At 34.6% G+C, this 15207-nt stretch overlaps 2 protein-coding genes across 2 annotated transcripts; one reads left to right on the forward strand and one right to left on the reverse strand.

The window, feature by feature from the left end:
* The first annotated feature begins 3243 nt into the window (after positions 1–3243).
* On the forward strand, positions 3244–5522 carry LOC120428982 (toll-like receptor 6). Its single transcript, XM_039594121.2, has 2 exons — positions 3244–3335; positions 3393–5522. The coding sequence occupies exons 1-2, from the start codon at positions 3277–3279 to the stop codon at positions 5467–5469; spliced, it is 2136 nt and encodes a 711-aa protein (XP_039450055.1). The 5' UTR covers positions 3244–3276; the 3' UTR covers positions 5470–5522.
* A 3369-nt stretch (positions 5523–8891) lies between these two features.
* Positions 8892–9749, reverse strand: LOC120428985 (cytochrome b5). Its single transcript, XM_052710144.1, has 3 exons — positions 9579–9749; positions 9391–9519; positions 8892–9093 (listed from the first exon to the last, which is right to left on the reverse strand). Exons 1-3 carry the CDS (start codon positions 9696–9698, stop codon positions 8983–8985), a joined length of 360 nt encoding a protein of 119 aa, XP_052566104.1. The 5' UTR covers positions 9699–9749; the 3' UTR covers positions 8892–8982.
* Positions 9750–15207: the final 5458 nt, after the last annotated feature.

The following is a 15207-nucleotide window of genomic DNA, read 5'->3' on the forward strand; positions in this document are numbered from 1 at the left end:
TGCTTTCTCTAAATTTGGTCGTAGGAGGCGTAGGTTACGAGATAAAAATTTGGTGTCTTCGACAAAGTTGCTTAGATTGTCAAGTTCAACAACTTTCTAGAAAACAAAAAATCCCAAAAATATTCCTGAAATATTAAATTTTCAAAATCACCCTAATCGCGAACCACCCTAATTTTCAACTATATCAAAAGTTGCACCTTTCCTGTTGCTACAACTCTTTAGAAGACCAAAACTCCAATTTTTTTTTTGGAAAATCAATTTTCCACTTAATTTTGCGATCTGGACCGCAGTGCATTGCTTGCGCTTTTCGAGATATTTAAGTTTTAAAATTGCTGTAACTTTCGATTAGTAGGTCTAAATTCAATATAAAAAAAAATAAAATGTTTATTATTAAAAGTTCTAAAAGTGCTCCGAACATAAACTTTCTCTAAAACATAACCATGAATTGCTACAATAAAAAAAAACTAAGTTTTGAGCTTTTGCTTGTGATAAAATTAGTCGTAAAAGTCGTAGGCTGCGAGATATGATGTTGATGTCTTCAAAAAGTATTGGCTACTATCTAGGAGAGAGAAAAAAATGTCCCAACAATATTCAACAAAAGTTAAATTTTCTAAAAACCTAATCGTAAACGTACCACGTAGCTGTGGCAGGATGATATAATTGATCATGACTTATAACTATAAACAAAATGAGAGTTTTATCAACTGTAATTTTAATTTGTTGTTTAAGGGCAACGATAGCCTCTGTTAGTATACAGCGGTTACCAGGTAAAGATTTAAAAGTAAAACTATTGTTAGATCTAATATTCAAGACTTTACAAAAGGATCGTGTAAATGAATTCAAAAACGGAATTCGCGACAAGTACATAATTTTTTTGGAATTTTAAAAATCATGATAAATCAAAATTAACAATAACAAGTAGAGTTGGTTTGCAAATAAAATCTAGTTTCATAAAATATTAATTATTGAATTCGAAAACTATCTAAAAAATACTCCGTATTCAGAACTGTATTCTTGGCCATGAGTCATGACAATATTAATGTTACGACGTGCCCCGCGGAGTTGATCGTGGCCACCGGCCACGAATAAAACACGACGTAAACGAATTAAAAGTATTTATTTACACAGGTCGGGAGAAGACATTCTCCACGACCACACAGAACAAGATCTGGACGAACAAGAACGAATCACAATATGAATGACGATAACAACAGATTAAAAACAGTTGAGACTGTTGTTGACATCTCCGGATGACAACTGAGTTGTCACCGGAGAGCCCAGTGTAAATACTCTGGCTGGCATGGCAGTGTTGCCAGAGTACTGTTCCAGTTATCCCAACATCTCCCCCTTTTATTGTTGTGGGTTGAGTCACTGGAGCGGTCTTCGGGAACAGGAAGATCGTCAGTGCTGCTGCACCTCACGGATGCCGGAAGATGTGGTTGAAGATGACAACGAACAGATCCGGATCATGGACCGGACCGGCAGGACCCACAGCGACGAACCTTGATGGATGCCACTTGGCCTCGCTGAACGCGTCGTCATCGATTCGTTGGTAGTACGGCCGCAACACGACAACGTCCCGACTGGTGAACGATGAGTCGACACCATGTTGATCTGCACCTGGCGGACGACTCGGATGATGACGTTGTTGCTGCTTGTTCACGCGACCGAACGTTGCTGCCCAGCTGAAGGTGATGCTGGGGTTGGTCAGCCTTGAAGATTCCAGTGCGTTCTTTCTCTCCCCCTTCAATTTTTTTAACGCTCGAGAAACGACGGGGACTTTTGGTGGCACTGGCCGCAGACGGTTGCGTCCGCCGAAGTAGGAACCGGTGCGCCTTGATGTGGACCGGGTTCGTGGTTGTGCTGTGATGCACTGCTGTGACGTCATCGGGTGCCGTTGCCACGTGGCAAACCCGCTTTATGACGTCAGCACACCCAACCTTACCCTCGACGGCGAGAGCGTTGATGGACGCCATCGGACGTGTTGGATGTTTCGCCGGGATGATAAGTTCCGGCTGCGTGTCCTTCACCCTTCGTTCCGTGCAGCCTCCGCGGGTTGAACTGCAAGCGGAAGTCGACCGCGTCGGCGGGACCATCGGAGGAGGACGGTGCTCGTGCCACTTGGTGCGCTCCACACGGCTGCTGACGACATCGCTGCGAACTCACCGGTTGCTGCTGGAACCGCTGCTGTGGGTCGCACCTGTGCGAATGTTGTTGTTGGAGCCGCTGCTGGAGTCTGCTGGTCACGAGTTGCTGCTGGGGAAGTTGCTGGTGGATTGGCAGGATGAAGTCCGTCGGCAGCTTCTGCTGCTGCGCCGTTTTGACAGGCGGATCCTTGGCGGCATCCACGACGAACGCGATGGCTGCCTCCTCCATCGCACTTTTCTTCCCCCGCGTGGGGAGCAAGTTTGTCCGGTGATCGAACCGGGTCAAACTCGCGAAGAACACCTCGTCGCCACTGTTACGACGTGCCCCGCGGAGTTGATCGTGGCCACCGGCCACGAATAAAACACGACGTAAACGAATTAAAAGTATTTATTTACACAGGTCGGGAGAAGACATTCTCCACGACCACACAGAACAAGATCTGGACGAACAAGAACGAATCACAATATGAATGACGATAACAACAGATTAAAAACAGTTGAGACTGTTGTTGACATCTCCGGATGACAACTGAGTTGTCACCGGAGAGCCCAGTGTAAATACTCTGGCTGGCATGGCAGTGTTGCCAGAGTACTGTTCCAGTTATCCCAACAATTAATATTCTGATCAACCTTTGTAAGCTACGATTCTTGGAATATGATTAGATATTACCCTACCTAGCATACCGGAAAGGGTTTCTCTCAGATAAGCAAATCTTTCCCTGTTCCTGAGGGGAACACCCGTGAAGAGTATCGGGGCCGGCATTTACAAAGCGGATTCAGTGACAGTTTATTAATCAACTTAATGTTAACATGTTATGCTTAATGTTAGCATTCCATAGGTCGCCTTCCTAAGGTGTCTTGATATGGTCCAGTTTGTGACGATACACTACCTTCCCTTTACTAAGCAATCGAATCCAGAAGAGAAAAGATCACCAGTTGTGTTGGTTCGAGCCGGGATTTGAACCCCGATCTACCGCTTACGAGGCGGAAGCGTTACCACTGGCTCGGTCACTATTCTCTCAGATAAGCTTATGCAAATAGAGATATCGATACATGCCGTGTGCAAAATAGCTTTCAGCCATAAGTCAGTTGAAGCAAAGCTTTCAACCCAGTATAATCTCTCCGTTGTATGCCAGAGAACGAACATATGGCTTTTACAACATTGAACATTTTGTTTCTTGTGCAGTGGTAAATATATCTATAGTGTTAACAAATTGAGACAATTAAAGCTTTCCAAAACTTCAGGTCCATCCCGAAAATGTCTGCCCTTTCGGTGTACCCGGAGGAAGCCCAGCCCTGCCTGAACCGCTTCACAAACCCGGTCAACATGAGCCACTGCAAAATCACAAGTCTCGATCCGCGCCACTTTCCGGCCCATCTGCCGATAACAACCCTGAACATGAGCCACAACGCCAAGTTTGACTTTCCCGCCGATGGATCGCCCTTTCTCGTGCAGGACCATCTGCTGAACTATCACTGTGAGCACTGTGGCATTACGGCGATTTATACGAAAACGTTCGCCGAGTTGCGCCGGTTGAAGACGCTGAATTTGGCGTCGAATCAGCTGAAAACGGTTCCATGTGATGCGTTCAACCGGAATCAGTTGCACTATTTGATGGTTGGTGGGAATGAGATAAGGCAGATTAATGACGAGATGAAGTTGGAGACGATGCAGCATCTGGTGATGTTGGCTGCCAGTGGAAATGTGGACTTTCAGCTGAATGAGTTGAGTTTGGACTTTGCGAATCTTGAGTGGATTCAGTGCAAACGGTGTGGTTTGACGATGTTGGCTGAGCAGTGGTTTAGACGGGTAAAACGTCTTAAGAAGTTGGATTTGGAGGGTAACAGGATAACTATGATGTCCAGAGAAGTATTCAGTCAGAATCGTAGATTAGTTTATGTGAACCTTGATGGGAATCCTTTAGAGTGGTTGGAGATTGCCAGTGATAGCTTGGAAGTTTTGAGTTGTGCTGGATGTAATTTGGTGCAGTTGAACTCAAACTGTTTTAACGCTCTCCCAAAACTGCTAGCACTAGATCTTCGAAGTAACAAAATTTCTAGTATTGATACGACAACATTCGCTAACAACAGAAATCTTTGGAGATTGAATCTAGATGATAACAATCTAACTGCTTTTCCAGACATTAATCTTACATCAAACACAGTTAAAATTATGTGTATTGATGATAATCCGTTACAGCCGAGTCAAGAGCTTCTCAAAATGAAACAATTTTACAAAGTGTTCAATCTAAGAGGGGAATGTTCTGCAGGAGGCAATCCCTTGAACCAATTTGAACACATCATCCCGGACCATTCTTTGAATGGTATCTCTCTCAACAAGAAGAATCTTCCTCCATGTAACGAAACAGTTGATATCTCCAACCGTAACGTGGCGTTCGTATATCCTGCAGTTTATGAAAATTGTTCATCACTAACCCAGCTAAACATGAACAACAACTCGAACTATTCATTACCTCATCATCGACCATTTTTGTACAGCAAAACATTACAAACTTATTCCTGCATCCGGTGTGGAATCCACGTTCTCTATGAACACACTTTCTCGAAACTTCCGGCGCTAAGAACGATTGATCTCTCAAAAAACCACATCACCAAGATCGCTTCGTTTGATCTATTCTCATCGAATCCCAAACTCCAACATCTATCCCTCGAGTACAACCGGCTGACCAACCTAACCGTTCAGCTCCTGTCCTCCCACACCAAACTTATCACCCTGAATCTCAGCCACAACCCATCGCTTGGACTCGATCCACAACTCCCCATTCTCGAACAATCTTCAGCGGCGAAATTTGATGCTTCGCACTGCGGAATCACCGAAATTTCAACGCAAAGCTTCCGTCTGATGACGGCCCTGGAAGAGTTGGACATTTCCCACAACCCAATCGTGGAGATTCATCCGAGAGCTTTCGAACACAACATCAAGTTGAGAATTCTTGATCTTTCCAACACTCATCTAAGAATGCTCGATCCCGCAACCTTTGAAGGAATGGCTGAACTTCAGCGAGTTCATTTGCAAGGGTTGAGTCGCTATAACTTGGAATATGATGAGTTTATGGAGAATAGCAAAGCTTTGTGGCAGTTGTTAACTAGTAGAAAGCTATACGGCCGAGAGGGAGAACAATTTATTGCACAACTGGCTGCTAGTTTTGAAGATCAGAGAGATACAGAACAGTTGGATATACTAAATCAGGTGGAAGAGTTTGTAACATCAAGGTCAAATGATCAATATCAGAAAAGAGTAGAGGTTTGGTTGACTTTAACAGGATTGGTCACGATTTGCTCTTATTTGAGCTTACTTTAAAGTTTTTCGCCGGACCTTGACCATACGATTTGTTGTGTATGTTGTAAAGGCTTTTTTTTAACAGAGAAGCTAAGCTTTTTATATTAATATAATTTGAATGAAATAATTGTAATTTTTTGGAATTTTATCAAATCCGTTTTCATCAATTGACAAGATTTTTTTTCGAAAATTGGTACATTTTTCAAGTACAGTCTAGACTCAAAGTCCTCGTTAAAATTTTACTTCCGATAATCGAAACACTAAATTCAGTTTTTGCAACCTTCCATACAATAATGGCATCACGCAGAAAAATAAGGCATATTTGAATCAACAAAACGTTTTGTTGATTTGAAAATCAAGATTTTTGTTGAATCAACGCTAACCGTCAAAGCAGCTTTTTCAAAACAACAAAAGACTTTTGTGGAATTGAGTAAATCAAGGTATGTTTCAACGCATTTTTTTTTTTTTTTGTTGATTATATTCAACAAAAATTTTGTTGATTCAAACCTCCTTCAGGCTGATTCTACAAAACATATTTCTGCGTGAATAGATTTTCTTTAGAAAATCTGTAGGGGAGAGTGGGGAGACTTGATCCCCTTTTTTGTATCGTACATAACTCTGTAAATTTCTCACAAAACTATAAACTTTTTGCATGAATTGAAAGCTTAAACATTCATCTATGTTCGGCTAATAAGGGTATTTCATCAGATGAACTCTTCGAATCATGCCAAGCGTTTTGAAAAAATATTTTAAACCGGCATTTTAAAAATGTTAGGGGTAACTTGATCCCCCTTTCAACATTTTGAAGAAATCTTAAGCAAAATGTTTCTTATTCATCCAAACTTTTAATTATCTATAAGTTACAGCAATTTCACATAAGACCTGTACGTTTGTGTTCAAAATATAACAAGTTTAGTATGAAAAATATTTAAAAACTTAAAATATTACTTTTTAGACCAAAATTAAGCATGTTTACAAAAGCTGGAAATTTTTGTTTACAAAACTTTTGAAAAAAGGTTCAAACTGCAGTAAGTTATGTACAACTATACTAAAGGAAACTATGTATGAAAACCCAGCCCAATCAATTAATCTTGAGGCTGATTCCAGTGACTGTAAAAATGCAGGGATCAATTCTCCCTAAACGCACTTTTTTAAACAATTGATTGTAAAAATAGTAGGACGATAAATTTAACATCAAATGCGTAAGGGTTTTGGAGTTGATAAGTTTATGAAACAATTCATATATAAAACATATTTTTTTGAATAATTTTTTAGTGTTTACTATGCATATCAAAAAAAGAAAAAAAGATCTCTTGGAAGTTTTTTGCAGCTAGTTTTAGAAAAATGTGTGTAACTCAATCTAAACATTTTTTAATTTTTTTCTTTGTTTTCTACATTGAGTTTTAGTTAATTTCGCACAACTTTCTAGAACAAAGCTAATTGTTTTACCCACATGCTGACGAGATACAGGCTTGGGATCAAGTGTCCCCGGGGATCAAGTCTCCCCACTCTCCCCTACAGAACGGATTCGTTAATTCGAATTTCGCTACTTCTAATGTCCACTAATGCTAGCTAATTCGAACGTATTCGAATTAAAAAGCACTCAAACGTCAAAACGAAGTTGTCAAACTAATGTTTATGTTTCGACCGCTTTGTTCGTCGATTTCCGAGCACGTGATTTCGTGCTTTTGACAGCTGCCAGTCGTTACAATTAGCGAATTCGGATTCACTGATTCGAAGGCAGTTCCATTCGAATTAACGAGTCTGTTCTGTATCTTGACAGAAAATTTCTGTTCGATTTTGTATTTTTATCAAAGTTATAGAAAATTGTTAGAATATTCTGAAAAAACACACATACACTCAGGGGTAGCATTTTTGTATGACCCCTCGCTGATGACGGTAGCTGGGTGCTGAATAGAGAGAATGCGTAACGTGATTTTCGAATGATCCCACTTTGTTTACATCTACAAAGTAAGAGGCTGTTCAAGCACAAGCATGACTTTATTTTATTGGTAAATGTTTTATAATCAGTAGTATGTGTTATATTTTGTCTAGTTTTTGGCATTTTTTGCTGGAAAATTGCCACGTTTCGATGGGATAGAAGAGATTTTTCTTTTCTACGGGTGACGAAGAACTGCGGTGAGGGTTTCTGCGATGTCGCAGATAAATTCCCTGGCTGATTTTGGAATCCTGCAGCTCTTCCTGGTCCTGCGAATAAACATCGTTTATTCTAGCGAAGCTGATCCAACAAACAGAGAAGATTTTCACTAAACCAGGTTTTCAAATGGAATCAAACAATGTAGACAGCTTCTGGATGGATACAGCCGCATCGACTCCATAAACAACTTCCATTCATAATTTTTAAAAATTACGATCTCGCCTTCAACTTTCTTATGATTTCTTGACTCCAACTCCAGATCCTCAAAAGCCACACATTTTTCATTCTTGCAAAAAAACAAAAACAATTTTTATTGATCAATATCAATACTCTCTACTTTTGACGAACAGTAAATTGGTTCCACTTTGACAGTTCAAAATTAAGGCCGTTTCGCGAACCACTATTCAGCACCCAGGATGGTAGTTAAGAAAAAATCTGTCTGCTAACTTGTCGCACGTCGCTTTTTGACGCTCCGAGAAAAACGCATTTTAATGATTGTCCCAGGCTTGACACAAATACAGATTTTTCAGCACAGGCCCGAAACACAAACGAATTTTTTTTTACAGTTAAAATAAATTTGAGCAGTTTTTGTTAAATTGGCCAAAAAGATAAACATTGTTAGCATCTTTTGGCATGTTCAGTTTTTGGTAAGAATATTATTTTTTAAAGTTATACTCGATTGAGTGTTTGGTATGTGCCAAAAAAATCTGTATTTGTGGCAAGCCTGGTTTGTCCTTGAATAAACAAAAACGAGACCACGCAATGTTAACAATAACAAACACGTTTTGTTTAGTTGACCGTTTTGTGCATTGTCCTGAAGATTAGTTGAATTTGGTTGCCGGAGTCCCGAGGTATAATTAAAAATGTATACAGTAGTTGACTGACTATAATCCCCTTGGCCAGTTGTCGCACTTACATAAATTTTCAGGCTGTGTCAAAATAGTTCGACAAGATTCAAACTTCTTTCATATGAAAAGTGACGAAAATGCACAGAGTTTTTTCGGTTTTTATTGAATCAATCTCAGGATTGAAATTTAATTTTGGGGATCTGTGAAGGTCAAACGGTGAGGCATTGTGAGCGTTCATAACTCAATTTGGCAAAAAATGCACGTGCGACAAGTTAGCACGACAGTGACGATGTGAGGTAATCTTTTTTTCAATTTTCAATAGTTCCAAAATTTCCCTACAAATTACCCAATTTACCCATGACATAAAATAAATATCGAGTTCAAGAATGAATCAATTAAATTATTTACAAACTGATGTTTAAATAACAAACAAATGGTTACTTCTATTGTATTTTATTACTGTATATTTTTTAAGTGACTAACGTATATAAATAAATAATATTACCAACTATAAACGGCTAATTGTACTCAACCGCAGAAAATAAACCTTCGCCGTTTGCTTTTGCTCTTGGGGGGAAGCACACAAGCCCCATCCGGAAGCCACTCCGAGCCCTTCTTCTGGAACTTAGCTCTATCGCACTGTGAAATATTAAATAAATGGATTCTTATCAGTTTAAGGGTATCAAACTATCGTTTACTTTGCGAAACCAATAATAAACTTTTTTTTCCAAATGATAACAAATTCTACTGAAACGCACGAGTAGAAATTTCAGAGATTTTTAGGAACAGACAAGCAAGACTCTTATCAAATCGTGAGAAAATGCTCGTCCCAGCAATCAAACTAGATTACGTTGAGCCAAGCTACGTACGTGCAATCAATTTTTGGCTCAATCAAAGTAAGGTAGGTCATAACTCACGGAACCAGAGATTACTTACCATGTTCAGTTCGCCGACTTTGTACAGCTTCAGCTGACTCATCGCCGTGCCCGAGTGTCCAAAATCGTCAAAATCTTTCGTCGCATCTTTGCCAGCAAAATCGGCGATCAGTTCACTTCCACCAGGATGCTGTCAAAATTCTTTATAAAGATCAATTCTTCGATTTTTTTGTAAAAAAAAAACCTCACCTCATTCAAGTACGGCGTCACATCGTACACCATGTCCCGAATGATTACCCACGTGGGATTTCCGTTCTTGCCGTCACGTAGGGCCACCTCTTGGCGCGTAAACTCTCGGACTTCGACCATTTTTTTTTTCCTCCACTAATCAACTGAATTAGCTTGAACAACTTGTTCGCGAATGAGCTTCCTGGTCAGTGACGGTACGGATTTATATACTAATTCGCACAGAGTGGACAGGACAAGCGCCGTTATCCGCGAGATTGTAGTTGGCCGGATGATACGGGCTATTGCTACGTCACACGTTCGCGAAAGTGGCCACGGCTAGACGCGTACGTGCAGACAACAATTATGGGAGAGACTGGAAGCCAATTGCTCAAATATTGCATCAATGATAAATTAGAGTAATCAGTTCAGTAATCCATAACTTTGAAATGCTTTTAAAAAAGTGTTAAAAATTTACTTTTCAAGATTCGTAAGCAAACCTATGGGTGCTTATTGGCTTGTTTAAAATTTTATTTAGAATATTAGTTTTTTTCTCTATTTTGAATACCCTTCCTTGCCGAATTTTCTATTAAAATTTACGGCTTCCAAACGGCTTATTCCTTTAATATTTTCTCAATTATCTGTAGATAAAATAAGCTGAAAAAATAAATTGGTGATCTTGAATTTCTTGAATTTCCTAAATTTCTTGAATTTCTTGAATTTCTTGAATTTTTTGAATTTCTTGAATTTCTTGAATTTCTTGAACTTTTTGAATTTCTTGAATTTCTTGAAATTCTTAAATTTCTTGAATTTCTTGAAATTCTTGAATTTCTTGAATTTCTTGAATTTCTTGAATTTCTTGAATTTCTTGAATTTCTTGAATTTCTTGAATTTCTTGAATTTCTTGAATTTCTTAAATTTCTTGAATTTCTTGAATTTCTTGAATTTCTTGAATTTCTTGAATTTCTGGAATTTCTTGAATTTTTTGAATTTCTTGAATTTCTTGAATTTCTTGAATTTCTTAAATTTCTTAAATTTTTTGAATTTCTTGAATTTAGTTAATTTCTTAAATTTCTTAAAATAATTGATATTTGATTTTTTTTTTTAATTTTAAAATTTTCTTAATTTTTTTTTATATTCAAGATTTTTTTGAATTTTTGGAATTTCTTGATTTTTTTGAGTTTCTTGAATTTCTTGAATTTCTTGAATTTCTTGAATTTCTTGAATTTCTTGAATTTCTTGAATTTCTTGAATTTCTTGAATTTCTTGAATTTCTTGAATTTCTTGAATTTCTTGAATTTCTTGAATTTCTTGAATTTCTTGAATTTCTTGAATTTCTTGAATTTCTTGAATTTCTTGAATTTCTTGAATTTCTTGAATTTCTTGAATTTCTTGAATTTCTTGAATTTCTTGAATTTTTTGAATTTCTTGAATTTCTTAAATTTCTTAAATTTCTTGAATTTCTTGAATTTCTTGAATTTCTTGAATTTCTTGAATTTCTTAAATTTCTTAAATTTTTTGAATTTCTTGAATTTAGTTAATTTCTTAAATTTCTTAAAATTATTGATATTTGATTTTTTTTTTAATTTTAAAATTTTCCTATTTTTTTTTTAAATTCAAGAATTTTTTGAATTTTTGGAATTTTTTGATTTTTTTGAGTTTCTTGAATTTCTTGAATTTCTTGAATTTCTCGAATTTCTTGAATTTCTTGAATTTCTTGAATTTCTTAAATTTCTTGAATTTCTTGAATTTTTTGAATTTCTTGAATTTCTTGAATTTCTTGAATTTCTTGAATTTCTTGAATTTCTTGAATTTCTTAAATTTCTTGAATTTCTTGAATTTCTTGAATTTCTTGAATTTCTTGAATTTCTTGAATTTCTTGAATTTCTTGAATTTCTTGAATTTCTTGAATTTCTTGAATTTCTTGAATTTCTTGAATTTCTTGAATTTCTTGAATTTCTTGAATTTCTTGAATTTCTTGAATTTCTTGAATTTCTTAAATTTCTTGAATTTCTTGAATTTCTTGAATTTCTTGAATTTCTTGAATTTCTTGAATTTCTTGAATTTCTTGAATTTCTTGAATTTCTTGAATTTCTTGAATTTTTTAAATTTCTTGAATTTCTTGAATTTCTAGAATTTCTTGAATTTCTTGAATTTTTTGAATTTCTTGAATTTCTTGAATTTCTTGAATTTCTTGAATTTTTTAAATTTCTTGAATTTCTTGAATTTTTAGAATTTCTTGAATTTCTTGAATTTTTTGAATTTCTTGAATTTCTTGAATTTCTTGAATTTCTTGAATTTCTTGAATTTCTTGAATTTCTTAAATTTCTTGAATTTCTTGAATTTCTTGAATTTCTTGAATTTCTTGAATTTTTTGAATTTCTTTAATTTCTTGAATTTCTTGAATTTCTTGAATTTCTTGAATTTCTTGAATTTCTTGAATTTCTTGAATTTCTTGAATTTCTTGAATTTCTTGAATTTCTTGAATTTCTTGAATTTCTTGAATTTCTTGAATTTCTTGAATTTCTTAAATTTCTTGAATTTCTTGAATTTCTTGAATTTCTTGAATTTCTTGAATTTCTTGAATTTCTTGAATTTCTTGAATTTCTTGAATTTCTTGAATTTCTTGAATTTCTTGAATTTCTTGAATTTCTTGAATTTCTCGAATTTCTTGAATTTCTTGAATTTCTTGAATTTTTTGAATTTCTTGAATTTCTTGAATTTCTTGAATTTCTTGAATTTCTTGAATTTCTTAAATTTCTTGAATTTCTTGAATTTCATGAATTTCTTGAAATTCTGGAAGAATTTCTGGAATTTCTTAAATTTCTTAAATTTCTTAAATTTCTTGAATTTCTTGAATTTCTTGAATTTCTTGAATTTCTTGAATTTCTTGAATTTCTTGAATTTCTTGAATTTCTTGAATTTCTTGAATTTCTTGAATTTCTTGAATTTCTTGAATTTTTTGAATTTCTTGAATTTCTTGAATTTCTTGAATTTCTTGAATTTCTTGAATTTCTTGAATTTCTTGAATTTCTTGAATTTCTTGAATTTCTTGAATTTCTTGAATTTCTTGAATTTCTTGAATTTCTTGAATTTCTTGAATTTCTTGAATTTCTTGAATTTCTTGAATTTCTTGAATTTCTTGAATTTATTGAATTTATTGAATTTATTGAATTTCTTGAATTTCTTGAATTTCTTGAATTTCTTGATTTTTTTGAATTTCTTGAATTTCTTGAATTTCTTGAATTTCTTGAATTTCTTGAATTTCTTGAATTTCTTGAAATTCTGGAAGAATTGAATTTCTTGAATTTCTTGAATTTCTTGAATTTCTTGAATTTCTTGAATTTCTTGAATTTCTCAAATTTCTTAAATTTCATGAATTTCTTGAATTTCTTGAATTTCTTGAATTTCTTGAATTTCTTGAATTTCTTGAATTTCTTGAATTTCTTGAATTTCTTGAATTTTTTGAATTTCTTGAATTTCTTGAACTTCTTGAATTTCTTGAATTTCTTGAATTTCTTAAATTTCTTGAATTTCTTGAATTTCTTGAATTTCTTGAATTTCTTTTATATTCTGAGATTTTGATTTTTTATGAATTTCTTAAATATCTTTGTTTAACTTCTTAAGGGGTTACATACATGTAAATCGGCAAAATTTCAGAGGTTGGATTGAGTACACGCTTAAACTTTTTTTAAATCAGTTATCAGGGCATTAAGATATACATTTTCATCTATCAATAAAATAAATTTGAACACATTTGGTTGTATATTTGCCAAGATAGCAGTTTCAAAAAACTGGTGCCACGATATCTCAACACTGCTTTGACCAAATTGGATAGAAATTTTGGTGAAGACTCATAAAACCGGTCCCGTGTGCATGACGAAGGCCGATTAAAAAAAAGTTTATTTTAATTAAAGATAATTTTTTTTTGGATTTTTCATTTAAAAATTCGTCAGCTTTTGATTTTTGTATTTTTTTTTTTAACAAAATTTCAAAATCGGGCTTCGTCATGCACACGGAATATGTCTTGAGAGTCTTCACTCCAAATTTCAGCCAAATTGGTGCATCCCATCTCGAGATATCGTGGCACCCGTAAATCAACCCGGTGTTTCGAGAAAAACGCTCACAATGTTTGACAGTCCGCTTTGCGCATGGCAATAGTTTAAACTTAAATCGTCTTCTACTCACTTAAATCATGACATATCTTTATGAAACTTTCAAGATTGATTGGAATTCATCATTTTAAAGGATTTAATAAATATTCGAAATTATGAAATATTGAAATTTTATACCTGTATGCAACCCCTTAATTGGCTTGATTTTTTTTAATTTCTTATTTTTTTTTTAATTCTTGAAATTCGGATATTTTTATGAATTTCATAAATTCCTACAACGTCAATTGGGTACTAAAGCCCTATGTAAATTTTTATGTACAACGGTAAAAAACACAATTAAAAACCATTTCTGATCACTTTTTTTCATTTTAATGCAAAAAAAAAATATTGGCAAGACAACATTTTTTCGATGGATCAACTATGGTTCCCTTGGTAAGAGCTGTCAAGTAGGACCTTTTCTGTCAAGAAGGACCGCGAGGTAAATTTTTCAAAATTAATTTAAAAATCCATTTTAAACTCGTTGTGGTCGTACAAAGGGTCATTGTACTCAGAAAAATAAGCTTTATCGCTGTAAACAATAATATCAGCAATCTATGCTTAATTTTAGGACCCAATTGGGTACTAAAGCCCTAAGTAAATTTCTATGTAAAACGGTAAAAAAAAACACGATTAAAAACCATTTCTTATCACTTTTTTTTATTTTAATGCAAAAAAAAATATTGACAAGACAACATTTTTTCGATTGATAAACTATGGTCCCCTTGGAACGAGCTGTCAAGTAGGACCTTTTCTGTCAAGAAGGACCATGAAGTTAATTTTTCAAAATTCAATTAAAAATCCATTTTAAATCCTTTGTGGTCGTTCAAAGAGTTATTGTACTCAGAAAAATAAGCTTTATCGTTATGAGCAATAATATCACAAATTTAAACCTCATTTTAGGACCCAATTGAAAAAAAAAAATTCTTGATTTATTTTATTAAACTTCTTAATTTTCTATATTTTTGTTAATTTCTTGATTTTGTTGATTCTTAGTGTTTTTTTTTTAATTTCTGGAATTTCTGATTTTTTATGAATTTCTTATGTATTCAATTAAATTCCTTGTTTTTTTTAAATTACTAAGTTTCATGATTATCATTCTTTTTTAAAATTAAAATTGACTGTTTGTTAGACTGTCATTTTTCTTTATTTTAAATTTCTTGAATTTTCGATTTTTTTATTTTTTTCCTTGAATTTTTCATTTTTTGTAATTTGTGCATAATCTATTTTTTTTATTTGTTGAATTTCTTACTTTTTTTAATGTCTTGAATTTCTTGAATTTAAGTTTGTTAATACATAAATTTTAAAGAATTTATGTAGATAAATTTAAAATGCATGCGTTTTGGCATGGAATCATTCATTTTCCAACCAACCCCTTCAGAAACACTCTCTCAACAGAGACTTTTTTCGCGAACTGTCAAACTTTGTTGACGTTGGCTAGTTTGTTTTGGTTTGCCATTTCTCGCGATTCCTCGAGTTATTTTTCGAATCAATTTCGCGCT

Source organism: Culex pipiens, chromosome 3 (assembly GCF_016801865.2).
Source record: "Culex pipiens pallens isolate TS chromosome 3, TS_CPP_V2, whole genome shotgun sequence".
NCBI lineage: Eukaryota > Metazoa > Arthropoda > Insecta > Diptera > Culicidae > Culex > Culex pipiens.

Excerpts from the sequence above, each read along its gene's own strand:
- LOC120428985 (XM_052710144.1), bottom strand. The coding sequence starts at position 9,698 with ATGGTCGAAGTCCGAGAGTTTACGCGCCAAGAGGTGGCCCTACGTGAC. Across the intron at positions 9,520-9,578 it reads TGACGCCGTACTTGAATGAG|CATCCTGGTGGAAGTGAACT; the intron begins GTGAGGTTTTTT and ends GAATTTTGACAG. Across the intron at positions 9,094-9,390 it reads AAGTCGGCGAACTGAACATG|TGCGATAGAGCTAAGTTCCA; the intron begins GTAAGTAATCTC and ends AATATTTCACAG.
- LOC120428982 (XM_039594121.2), top strand. The coding sequence starts at position 3,277 with ATGCCAGAGAACGAACATATGGCTTTTACAACATTGAACATTTTGTTT. Across the intron at positions 3,336-3,392 it reads ATTTTGTTTCTTGTGCAGTG|GTCCATCCCGAAAATGTCTG; the intron begins GTAAATATATCT and ends CCAAAACTTCAG.